Raw genomic sequence first — 12520 nt, 5'->3', positions numbered from 1 at the left:
TCTGACGTAAATACTCAGTGTCTCTCTCGAGTGTGCCTTATCATTAATAGTGTGACCAGCAGGACCAGGGAAGAGATTCTTCCCCTGCACTGGTGAGGCCACACATCGAGTCCTGCGTCCAGTTCTGGGCCCCTCAATTCATGGAGATGCTGGAGTGTGTCCAACGAAAGGCAATCAAGCTGGTGAAGGGTCTGGAGCAAAGTCCTGTGAGAGCAGCTACGGGAGCTGGGGGTGCTTAGGGAGAAAAGAGAGAGGCTCAGGGGCGACCTTGCCCTCTACAAGTCCCTGAACGGGGCTGTATCCCTGTGGAGGCCGGCCGCCTCTCCCCGGCAAGCTGCTGCAGGATAAAAGAAAACTACTTCAAACTGCGCCTGGGGAGGTGCAGGGTGGAGTTTCTTAACAGAAAGAGTGACGGGGCACTGAAATGGTCTTCCCTGGAAGGTGGTGGAGCCGCCGTCCTCGGAGGTGTTTAAGGAAAGCCTGGACATGGCACTCAGTACCCTGGTCTAGTTACACGGTAGTGATCGCTCCTAGGTTGGACGCGATGCTCTCGGAGGTCTTTCCCAACCTAGGTGATTCTGTGATGACCGGCCTGCTGCACAGCGGCTCCCCGTTGAGCACAACCCAGCGCAGCGCCCTTTCCTGCCCGCACCCCCCGGGCCGGGCCGGGCCGAGCGCGCCCGTGTGGGGCCGGAGTCCCGCGCGCTCCCGCCCCCGCCCCGTCCCCCGCTGTGGGCGGAGCCTCGCCTCCCGCCTGCGCCGATTGGCTGACGTGAACCACGCCCCCCCGCCCCGCCCGCGACGCGCTCGCATCCGGCCCCCTCCGTCCCTGCCGCTGCCGCCCCGCCGCTGAGGGGGCTCTCGTTTCCTGCCTGACTGAAAATTATCACCGATCTCGTTTTTCCGCGAGCGGCGGGCGTTCTTGGGAGAGGCGCGCCGGCACTGCTTTGGTGCAGGCTACTGTATTTTTTCGGACTTTTTTTTTTTTTTTTTTTTTTTTTTTTATTTTTTTTGGTCCTCATTCTTTCCGCGCCGTCTCGCGCAGGCGTCGGTGCCTGGCGTCCGCCAGCCGGTGGGGCCCTTGAGCGTTACGGCGTCGCAAAATAGCCGGCGGGGGGCGGGGCGGGTCCTTTCGGCCGAGCCGTCGCAGCCGGTGCCCGCCCCGGCCCACCATGTACTACAAGTTCAGCGGCTTCACACAGCGCCTCGTCGGGGTCACGGCGGCCGCCGCCTACGCTCCACAGGTAACACCCCGCACCCGGGCGGGGGCTGCGGCGTCGCGGGCGTTTGTTGAGCCGGGGAGGGATCGGCCGCCCCCGCGGGCACCGAACGTATCCGGCCCCTCGCGTGACCTTGGGCGAGACGAGACGCGCGCTCTGCCCTGCAGCCCTTGAGACAACTTTGGGATGTACTGGGGGTTATAGCAAGAAATTAACCCGCTTTCATCACAGAGGACTGTTCCACACTAGAGCGGTGCCCGGCGGGGTTTTAAAATCACCGAATCACAGAATAAGGTTGAAAAGACGTTCAAGATCATCGAGTCCGGCCTGTGACCGACCACCTCGGTGTCAACTGGACCAGGGCAGCGAGTGCCACGTCCAGTCTTTCCTTAAAAACCTCCGGGGACGGCGACCCCACCACCCTCCCGGGAAGCGCATCCCAGTATTTGATTTCCCTTTCTGTGAAGAAATTCCTTCTGATGTCCAACCTAAACCTCCCCTGGCGCAGTTTGAGGCCGTTTCCTCTCATCCTGTTTTTAATTGCGCTTGGGAGAAAACACTGACTCCCACCTGGCTACACCCCCCTTTCCACTAATTGAGGAGAGTGACAAGGTGACCCTTGACTCTCTTTTTTCCAGGCTAAACAGCCCCATCCTCATAAGACTTGTGCCCCAGACCCTTCCCCAGCTCCACTGCCCTTCTCTGGACACACTCCAGCACCTCAATGTCCTTTCTGAAATAAGGGTCCTAGAACTGGACATTGTACTGTAACTTGCAGCTGGCAGATGGGAGCAGCACTGATCTCTGGTGTCCCTGGTCCATGTGTACAACAGGAATCCCCGATTACTGAAAGCGTTAAAACCCTTTCCAGGGAGGATACAAATCCATAAAGTTTGTTTAATGCAAAACAGAAACTCACCTCTGTATGATGCCAACTTAGTAAATAAGTGTATAGAGGTTAACAATGCCATTAAATAAGCTTATAATTTTCACACTGCATAGTGAAGGTACATGGTTAATTCTTCAAGAGCAAAGCAAATCTGAGGGAGGGCAGAATGAATCCCAAGTACATCAGTCATTTCAAGACATGGAGAGTTGCACATTAGTGAAAATAAATCACAGAAATTGTTTGCTTTTCTGTACATCAACATAAATTCCTAAGTAATATTAGGAAGATTTGTAATGTGATTTTATCATGGGACAAATGCAGCATGGTTGTTACACTGTGTTCAATTTTCTCAGTAAAGTTTGAAAAGATTAAATTCTTACAGTTAAAAAAAAAAAGTTAAAATCCCTCATAACTGGAGGTTAAGAGTTGTAAGAATGTTTTTTTAAAAATCAGCCTTTCAAAGAACTGCCTCAAAATTCATCTGATTAAGCAACACAAGTCTTAAGAAAAAAAAAGGTAGATTTTTTTTCTTAAAGGTGCACACACACAAATGAAATTAAAGTTATGGTCTCCTTCCCAAAAAATTCATTAATAAAAAGTAACTGAAATTAGTTAAAATCACTACATTCTTGTAGACTAACGTGTATTGTGATGTACAACTCTATCTCATTCTTAGCCTGTTAATTCTGTTAGAAACCTCCTTTACAGTTCTGCTTTCCTGGGTACCCTTGACTGTGAGTGTTTTACTTGGGAAATCCAGTCATCTTTTGCAAGTAAGAACATCATATGAGGCAGCTGTAAAATCTCAGATTATTTCAAGGGGCCCAGGACAGCTACAAAACCTTTTAAATTTTTTTTGAAGTTAAGAGAACTTGATGATCAGACTGAGTACAGTGGTTAACGGTTTGTACTCAGCCAAGATTCTCCTAACAAGTGGAATGCTGCAGGTTACTGCAGGACTTCATCAGTTCCCAGGAGCAGGCAAGAGAGTGCACTCTTTCGAAGTTTACAGAAGACACCAAGGGAGTAGCCTGAAAACCTTTGAAGTAGAGTTGCCATTCAGAGAGACCTATCCAGAGTGTGGGAATGATATGACAGGAAAGCTGTGGGCTTCCATGATGGAAAAAAGGCACAGAGCCCCTGCATGGTTATGGGGTGGCAACTGAGGGGCTGGTGGCAGTAGCTTTGTGGTGGAACTCTGGAGATACTGCCAGGCAGGAAGCCAGCAGCCTCCTGGCTGTATCACCTGTGAGCTGTTGATTGAGAATATCAACACTCTTACCTGCTCAACACTTACTGGATCACATCGAGGTGCTGTGTCCAGTTGTGGGCCTCCTGCTGTGGGAATGGGAACTGGAGCAAGTTCAGCAGAGGTCAGCAGCCAGCTGAGATTAATGGAGCCAGGCTTTGCACAGTGGTCCATGGTGGGAAGGCAAGAGACACCAGCTGAAAGAAAGAGAGGTTCAGGCTGGACAGAAGGAAAGACATGTTCTTGGTGGGAAGAGTCAGGAAATGGAGCAGCAACTCAGAGAGGGAGAGTGTGCACTCTGTCCTCAGAGGCTTTCAAGGGCAGGTCAGACAAAACCCACAGCAACCTGGCCTCACCTTGCTCTGGACTAAAGAGCACTAGAGGGCCTTTCATCCTGAATTACCCTAGGGTCTTAAATAAACATTGAGGTAACAGAGGGTTTCTGATATTGCAGTTTCTGTCCCTAGAAGGTTTTTTGTCCTTGTCTTTCCCCATCACTTTAGAAGGTTTCCTGGACAGCTATGGGGGGTCAGGGGTGCAAGAAACAGAAGATAGCAAAATAAATAATATTCTAGTATGTATAGCGCTTACACAGTAGCGATATATCCAGTGCTATTGCAGTGGTTGGGGCACTTCTTACCTCTAGACAAAGATATGTTCAGAGAATAAACATTGATACTTCATTTATACAGTGAAATGCAAAGGGGGGAAGGAATGGGGAAGGGCTTCAAGCCTAAAAAGTAAAGAACCTCATTTGTGGAAGTTAAATTTTTAAAAGTTACTTTCAGTCCCTTTTTACGTTATTAGGCTAGCTTTTTTGTTAAATCTCCTTTTTTTTTTTTTCTTTCTCTAAGCTTGACTTATTTCTCAGGTCACACATTTAGATGCATCAGTCTACTACAAATGTTTTCAATAAAAAACAATTGAACTATAAGGGTAATCCCATGAGCGTTAAGGTGTTAAGTCCATAACAAAGTAAATTTTTTTTCTATTGATTTCATTGCTCCATTTAGTAAAACTATAGCTCATCAAGTAAAGTGGTTTGCTTTTTGTGCTTCTAGTTATTTTGATGTTTCTGGAAAAGTGAAGACATTCTGCCATTCAAATTCTCCTTAGTAAAATACGCAGTATAATAATTCTGTTATGTGCTGTTATGTTCTGGTGATTCCCAATAGAGTACTGTTTTGCTGCAGGTTTAAGCTTTCTGTGGGCTTGCAAAATACCACTCTAAATGTATTTCAAAAATTATTTTGCTGACAGTAACATAACTAACAGCTTATACTAACAAAAAGAAATCTCTTGAGCTTGAAATCTGTGTTGTTCTTTCCATCTCAGACTTAGCATGCTTAGAAGACTTAATTTTGCATTTAACAAAGTTGTATAGTCTGAACAATTTACCTTGTTTGAATAAATGGGAACTTCCTTAGCTAGTTGAGGAGGGAAATAGTTTCAAAATCACTCATATTTAGGAGGATAATGACTGCCATAACTATTACAAATTCAATAAAAAGTATGAATTCAAAGAGTTAGCTTATGTTTAAAGTACAAGCACTGGAACCAGTTTCAAATGGTGTCAGATGAGGACAAGTACATGAACTATTCCCTAGTTCTTCTACTGAACATGATCCTAGCAGAAATTTACTTGTACTACAGTATCTTCACTTGATAACACTTATTTTGCTTGTAGCTGTTTAAAGCCCCCATGAGCCACGGATATTTTGATTTTAGCCAATATGAATTGCTTACAGTTTGTTTAGAATCTTAATATGTAACCTTTTATGTCCTAGATAATACTTAATGCGTACACAAAAGCAGTGTCACTGGATCGTCATTCCAGTATAAACAAAGACTCAAGTGGTTTTACCTAAGAGCCTTGTGTTAGTCATAACAAATATATTTAACTTTAGGCAGTGAGGTGTGTTCTACTGTGAAGGACCTGCTACTTAGTTTAGAAGTGTCTAAGTTCAGTAGGTTGATAAAAGTTATTTCAATACATGTTCTGAAATATTGATTCTGAGAGTAACTGCCCCATTCCCCTTTGGCCCTTACCTCAGTTTTCTCTCCTTTCACATTCTCGGATCTGTTTGAGCAGTCCCCTTACATTTAAAAACTTAAGAGTGGTGCTGTCTCCATTAAATTATGCTCCACATCCTTAGCTGTTTTTGCTGTCAGGAAAATGTAAATCTAACTTGCAAATTCATACTGGCAAGGTGTAAATTTGTTTTAACTTTGAGCCTGATGGCCAACGAACAGATACTTTGGGTCCTAAGATCTTCAGACCTCTGACAGGAAAGCAAACACACTCTACAGAAGGGTAGGCAGAGAATTCTGTTTGCTCTTTTGGGTTAGCTACATGTCTTGACCTTTCATTGAAGACTTCAGCATTTGAAAAAATCATTGTTAGCATGCTGATAAAATCAGCTGATGTTGACTCTTCTGCATAACTACATCTGCTGTACTTTGTCCAAGACTTGGAAAAAAATCATGTTGTAGTGATTAAAAACAAAAGATTAACATCTTAATATCAGAAGAGGAGTTATCAATGATTAATTTTTATTTTTTTAAATAAGCTCAGGTCAAATGTGTAGAGGTATTAATTCCTCAGTACTTGAGTGTAGTGAGACACTGATGTTATTAAATAAACACGTGGTTTTAGTAATGTTAAATAAAGTGGCCAAGGGTCATTTAAGGCGTGTCAACTCTTAATTGAAAATTTTCTGCAGTGAAATTCAGCCTTTACATTACACTGTGGATTTGTCCTCAGCCATGCTAAGCTTAGTAAGCTGGGTGTGAGACAAAGAACTTGCCACTTTCTCTAAATAACCACAGGCAGGTACCAAGTTTGAACAGCCATGCATTTGCACTAATTTAACTGAACTTGGTTGGGGTTGGCCACGACTCACAATTCATGGATGGGATTCAAGTGAAATACTACATTGCTGAGGAACCTTAATTAATGCAGCATCTAGGTTAAGCAAACTGAACTGTCTCCCTTCTGCAGCATGTGTTTTGTTGTGTTCTTTCCTGAAGCCAGTGAACCACATCAATGCTTTTTATTTAAATTGCTATGTGATATTCTTAAGTGGTGCTATGCTGCTTTGGAAGAAATTTACACCAGTACACTGATGATTATGTGAGTTTTCTGAACCGGTTCCTTTTGATTTCACGATGGTGTTTGTCACTTGAGTCAGGTTTGACTCTGCTATGGCTCCTGCAGAAGGGAATCTTAGAACTATCTGAACAGGAATATATTTCTGAAGGCTGAAAAAGTATGCAATAATTTACAGTTGTTGATTTACTAACTACTGAAGTTATTAGATGGCACTACTCCTGAAAATGTTCAGGGCTTTCAGGAAGGCAAAAGGGAAACTTTAAGGCACAGGAAAGATGTGCATTTTCACATTTTCTGTGATACTAACGAACAAGAATGCAAGAAAAGCTTTGGAGAAGAAGTCACCTGCACATTTAGTATAAACATCTGTCCTGGAGTGACTTTATGATGCTTTTAGTTCTGTTTCTATAGTTATTTCTGTCAAATCACTAAAAAGACTAATAAAGTACTTAAAGTTCCTATAGACAAAAATTCTTCTCCAAAATTGCTTTCTTCAAGGCCTTTGATGTAGCTGTTACTTAGCCTTGAATATATAGTTAGTAACTTCCCCTGGCTAATAGTTCCTTATATGCTTCTTTCATAGCACTGTGGCCAGAACTGGTCACTGGTCTTAAATAATTCAGTGCTTAACTTCCATGCAAGCCTGCTCAGTAGGAAGGTATTAGTTACTGAAGGCGCCAAGAGATTCAGTTTGCTGCTGCCTTTCAAAATATAACCAGAAAGGTCACAAGTGGATTTTAATATTCAGTCAGGCACTATAAGAGTGAGAAGCTGAACCCACAGCTTCAGGGTACAGCACTGATGACCATTCCATAGACTGTTTTGGGAGGCTGAGAAACCTGTTTTTTCTGCTCAAGATGCCTGTTGTAGCAGAGAATTTGCATAGGGAAAACACGTCTGGTCTATGGCTGGCACAAAAGAATGAGTGCCAGTCTGCTTCCAGCTCCAAATACTGTCAGACAGTTCTCTTCAATACAAAATGCATCAACTAGTCCTTTGAACAGAAACTAGAATTTCAGCGTAGTCTTAACTTGACCCATGGATGCTTCTGTTTGTCATAAAAACCTGTTGCATTATACTAACTGTACGTTGCTTTTAATTTCTGTGGCAAGTTAGGAAAAAAACAAATCACACAGCTGTTTTGAGAACCATAATGTAAAACATCACTGCTACGTGTCCAGACATAACTGTTAAATTTAACTACAGTAATAAAGAAAAGGAGGTCACCTCATGTTGGCTCTGACTTTGTGCCCTTAATCACAGAACTGAATTACGTAGTTTCTGGGTATGGCAGATGTAGAGTACAACCTTGTGAACCAAAGGGAAGTTGAGTTGTGCTGCTCATGGGGTGTACATTGGGGTGTAGGAAGCTGCAACATCTGAACTACAGGATGTAGTTACACCTGCACAAAATACCCTCTATATCAGGGTTTCTGAAGAGCCTTGAGCACCACTTACAGCTTCTGTATGACCCAAATGATCCTTTTTTTTTAATCACCAAACTATACATCCAAATTTTTTATTTATGTTACTAGTTATTTATGGCTACCGTTTGCAGCATTCAAGAGGTAGAGTTCATTCCTCACTCTGACCCTAGCATCAGGGATCCTTGATCCTAATCCTGTTGCTCAGAGTTATAGACAGTCTGTGTGCATAACAGAAGCAGTAATTTGGACCAAGTACCAGCACAGAAAAATAACAGCTATGAATTCATGCTTTGAGGAAATTGGACATGAGGCTGCTATTTTCCTTGCTAAGCTCTGACCCCAAGTTGCCAGTTAGATATCGGTGTGCAGCAATGTGTTGGTCACAAGTCTTCATACCAGATAAATAGTCTTTGTAATGTGTCCTTGTAATGACTGGCAGTCTGGCTGCCTAATGTGACAATTGGTATGTTTGCAAGAGTGATATACCTTGATATTTTAATCTTTATTTATGCAGGGACTCAAATCATTAGCTCCCACTGAATCCCCACATCCGATTTTTGGGACAAGTAAACCTGCTCCAGGTTTACCAGCAACTGAACCTTTCTTGGGTACAAACAAGGTGCCAGACCTACAGAAACTTTTTCAGGTAATGACAACTTTGAGAGTAACTTAAAGAAAACTGGGAGTGGGACATATGTGTCCTTATTTTAACATAGCTGACTACTTTTGCCATTCTACAGTACCTAAATTCTGTAAAGTCTGGTCAAGAAACTGTCACATACAGTATAACCTGTGTACTTGTACTACACTAGAAAGTATATACATATATATATGCCTTGTATAGGAGATAAGTACAGAAAGTGGATAAATGCAGTAACATTGTCTTTTTGCTGACTTCAGAAGTTGGTTGTTGTATTATTTGACTATTGGAAGCACTTTCTCTCTGGGAATCCAGGTGTATGCCTTAAAGCAGATGTGGAGAAGCAAAGAAATTCATTATGGTTTTGTGTATAATAATTTGAATATTGCTGAAGCTGTTTGTAGTGCAGTATAAGAGCAGCACAGTAAAGTTTTCAAAGCCAGTTTGTTAGCTATGGAATTTCTAAATGTAGGACTTCTTTTAAAACAAATTAGTTAAGCTTTTTTTTTAAGCATCAAGAACGTGCTTTATATAATGTTCCCTTTTCTCTCTTACATACCACTTCCATTTGGAATGTGTCAGTCTGACTTAGTGAATAATTTTTTAAACATATTTTTTCACATTCTGTTGTTAGTGACACTTTTCCCATCCAGGTCCTCTTGAGAAATATTTCAAGATACATTCATTCTGCTTGCACTTAACAGCTTTGGCTAACAAAATCAACTTGCCTTCGCATTTGTCTTGCTAAAACACACATAATACACTTGGTTGTAGTGAGCCTATTTGTCATTTCCCTCTTGAAAGTCGCTTAATCTACCCAAGGTAGCTTATTCTGTAATGACCTCAGTATGGGTGTTAATTTCTTTTTTGCTTATTTTCTCCTTGAACTCTTCCCACAGAGATCAGATGGGCTGCCAATACACCTGAAGCGAGGATATCCAGATAGGATGCTCTATCGGACCACGATGGCTCTGACAATAGGAGGGACTATCTACTGTCTGGTAGCACTGTACATTGCTTCACAACCAAAAAACCAAAAATAAAGGAACCACACCTCACGGGACTTTCAGCACTCCTCTGAAGGATCGCCTGCATGTACCACTTTGCACTTAAACCCTGTGGTCACATAGGGTTCATTATTCAGATCAGATTTCTTGGAGAAAATGTTTTTAAATCGGTTGCCTTATGTATTCTGAAACAACAATATAAACAGAGAAATATATTATTTTAGCATATGGTTGTAGCTTTTCTTGTCTTGCAAGTTTATTAACAGTTGAAGAAAGTTAAGCTTTTCCTTCCATCCCTCCCCCAATTTCAACAGTGTTAGAGACAGGACAGGAGAAATAATTTGTGAGCTATGCACCACATTCCTTAGTGGAAGGATGCTACTAGTTTCCAAAACACTAAAAGCAAATAATTTAATTATTCTGGCATACTGGGAACCTGTTTCTTTCCCATACAGGTCATTTTACATAAGCAGCTGGCAATGGAACTTTTCCAAATGCTGGTATATTAGTAAATAATACACCACATCTGGTGATAAGACAAAGGGCTTGTCTTCCTGGAGCATTTAAAGTGGATTTATTCCATAACTGTAGCATCACTGTATGCAGCAGAGTGCACCATTATTGTAGCATCAGTTACACCAGCTTTTGGACTTTCCTTGTCAAATTGTATTACCATGCAATAAAGAGAGTGACATGAATACTAAAAGAGGCAAGTCTCGAAAATTTCAGAGCGTTTCAGCGTGCCTGGTACATGAAATAAACATATTGGTACAGTTATAAATTCAACTTGTAGATACCAAATCATAAAATTGATTCAGCTACCTTACTGTCATCTTTTTGAGATGGTAAATCTCTTAAAACCCTCTCCCAGACTGTGTGTTTAACTATAATTTTTGATGAAACAGGTCACTGTCATAACTCAGCTGCTTACTATTTCCAGTGCCTGCAGATAGCTATTTATGTACACACATTTCTGTGGATGGAAGAGAGATAAGCCAATACAACCCTTTTTGTATTCCCTTTCCCTTGTAATAACATAGCCTTGAACTGCAAGTTTCATATAAGACTTCACAAAAAGCATCCTCTAATTTCATAGCTCCTCCTCTGCCCCTAAACATTGATTTGTTTGCCTCTGTAAAGACCCATCTCTCTCAGAGCTGTGCAGAAACAACCTTCAAAGTAAATAAGAAAAATAGTTGATAAAGGAAACTAAAACTGCCTTTTTTCAGTCTTTTACTAAAAATACTCTGATTTTTTTCCATTTAAGTTACATCAAAGCTTACTGCTTCATAGGAAAAAAAATAGCTGCTTGTACTGTGATCTCGGGTTTCAGTCAGTGTTGGTATTTCAGGATGGAAGAGATTTAAGTCAGTGAAAAATAGCTTTGTAAGGACAGCGAGAGTCAAAGAATAGCAGAAAATAAATTCTGCAGGAACTGACAGTTATGCTGCCTCTACTGATAAAATATTTTGTCTTCAGTAGCCCATGCTCCCATGGCACTCAGTTTTGTACCGTAGGCTGTTAAATACTACAAAACAGAAAAAAGTAAGAAAGAAGAAAAACAGTGCAGTAGGTTGTTGTCTGTCTTCCCTACATATCATCTATCAAGCACTGCCTACAAGAATTTTCTTATAAAGGATATTTCAAGCACATAAACTTGACAGGTAGAATTTCGTGAAGCCAAGCTTTGTTCAGACTATTTCCATGCTCTTAGTTTTCTGGTTTGGTTTTGGTTTTATTGGAGGGGTGGATTAGGGATTTTCTTTTTTTGTTGTTGTTTTTGTGATAGTACTGGGTCTTTTTGTTTTAAATGAACTATTTCTGGCACTCATCTAGAGGGTAACAACTTTCTGCTTGTTGCTAAAGCAGATACTGATAAAATAACCAAGCTGTTATCCCACAGCTCATTAACCAGTGAAAATACTCTTGTGGAAGGAACAACAGCCTTAGCGCTTAGGCCCAGCTTGCTTAACGTAACTCAGCTAGGACACTGGTTTCATCTCTTGCAGTTAGAGGTCATGACTGAAGCCATGGATAGCAGAATTGCCTTAGGTCTCCCTTTTTCCAGCAGCTAATAGCATCTGCCAAAGGGACAAAAACCATCCATCAGAATTTGCAAATAAAAAGACTACATAATCTGTTGCACCTTTCCCCACCCTTCTCTCCCCCAGTGTCTGGATTTTGAAAAACTGTATTCACTTTGCCCTCCTTGCAAAAGCTGACCCAGTTGAAGCAGCATGAGAGTTCTGCTTCAGCTTGTGAGATTCACACCCATGGTTCAGTTGGGGGTTAAAGAGCAAAGAGGCTTGTCTGCAGCCATTGAGGACAGCTCCAGGTCTGAGAGAAAGGGCAGACTGCATTTCTATGTTCCCTCAGCAACGTGCTCTGAAAAACAGAAAGTTTCCAGGCTGTAACCACATTAGTCTGTGGCAGCAAAATCTTGTTCCTTCCGTCAATTAGTTTTGAGATCATTATTAAGAAATTGCAACATGGTAAATCCTTTTTCTTCCTAGAGAAAACAACTTCTAAATATTTATCTATTTTAAAATACCGATGCCAGACATCTGTAAGGATTCAAGAATGTCCAAATGTTGTGAATTATTATTTGTGATACAGAGACCTAATCATCATCTTAAGTCTTCAAGAACACACTTAACCTCTAAAAGGAGTAGTCTGACCCAGGCCTGATTGTTAAATAAAGTCTTAAGGAGAGCCAGGGGTGATTTGCAGCATCAAGGCTACTTCAATACTGCAAGTTGTCGTGCCCAGAAGGAGGAATCTGATGGGAACTTTATAATGTTCTTGTTTTATAAAGACCTTCTCAGTTTTGTCTTAGAAAATATGCAACCTACCAACACAGAGGACTGGGTGGGGGAAAAAAAAGCCTTTTTCAAACGATAGCTTGTACTCTAGTGTTTTGGTTTGAATATATATTAGAGAATAAATTATAATAAGCTCTCATACCCCAAGGTGCCG

General features: G+C 41.7%; 1 protein-coding gene across 2 annotated transcripts; it reads left to right on the top strand.

Annotated features, from left to right (window-relative positions):
- Nucleotides 1-1014: 1014 nt before the first annotated feature.
- LOC107202349 (cytochrome c oxidase subunit 7A-related protein, mitochondrial) lies at nucleotides 1015-10239 on the top strand. 2 transcript variants are annotated; one of them, XM_015623019.3, is made up of 3 exons: nucleotides 1015-1244; nucleotides 8412-8543; nucleotides 9437-10239. In XM_015623019.3, the coding sequence occupies exons 1-3, from the start codon at nucleotides 1173-1175 to the stop codon at nucleotides 9578-9580; spliced, it is 348 nt and encodes a 115-aa protein (XP_015478505.1). In that variant the 5' UTR covers nucleotides 1015-1172; the 3' UTR covers nucleotides 9581-10239. The 2 variants fall into 2 exon arrangements, with proteins under 2 accessions (XP_015478505.1, XP_015478506.1); XM_015623020.3 differs by lacking the exon at nucleotides 8412-8543 and having other exon boundaries at nucleotides 1020-1244.
- The last annotated feature ends 2281 nt before the right edge of the window (nucleotides 10240-12520 follow it).

Source organism: Parus major, chromosome 3 (genome assembly GCF_001522545.3).
Source record: "Parus major isolate Abel chromosome 3, Parus_major1.1, whole genome shotgun sequence".
In the NCBI taxonomy this organism is placed as follows: Eukaryota; Metazoa; Chordata; class Aves; order Passeriformes; family Paridae; genus Parus; species Parus major.
This window is presented reverse-complemented; position numbering and strand designations above follow the sequence as displayed.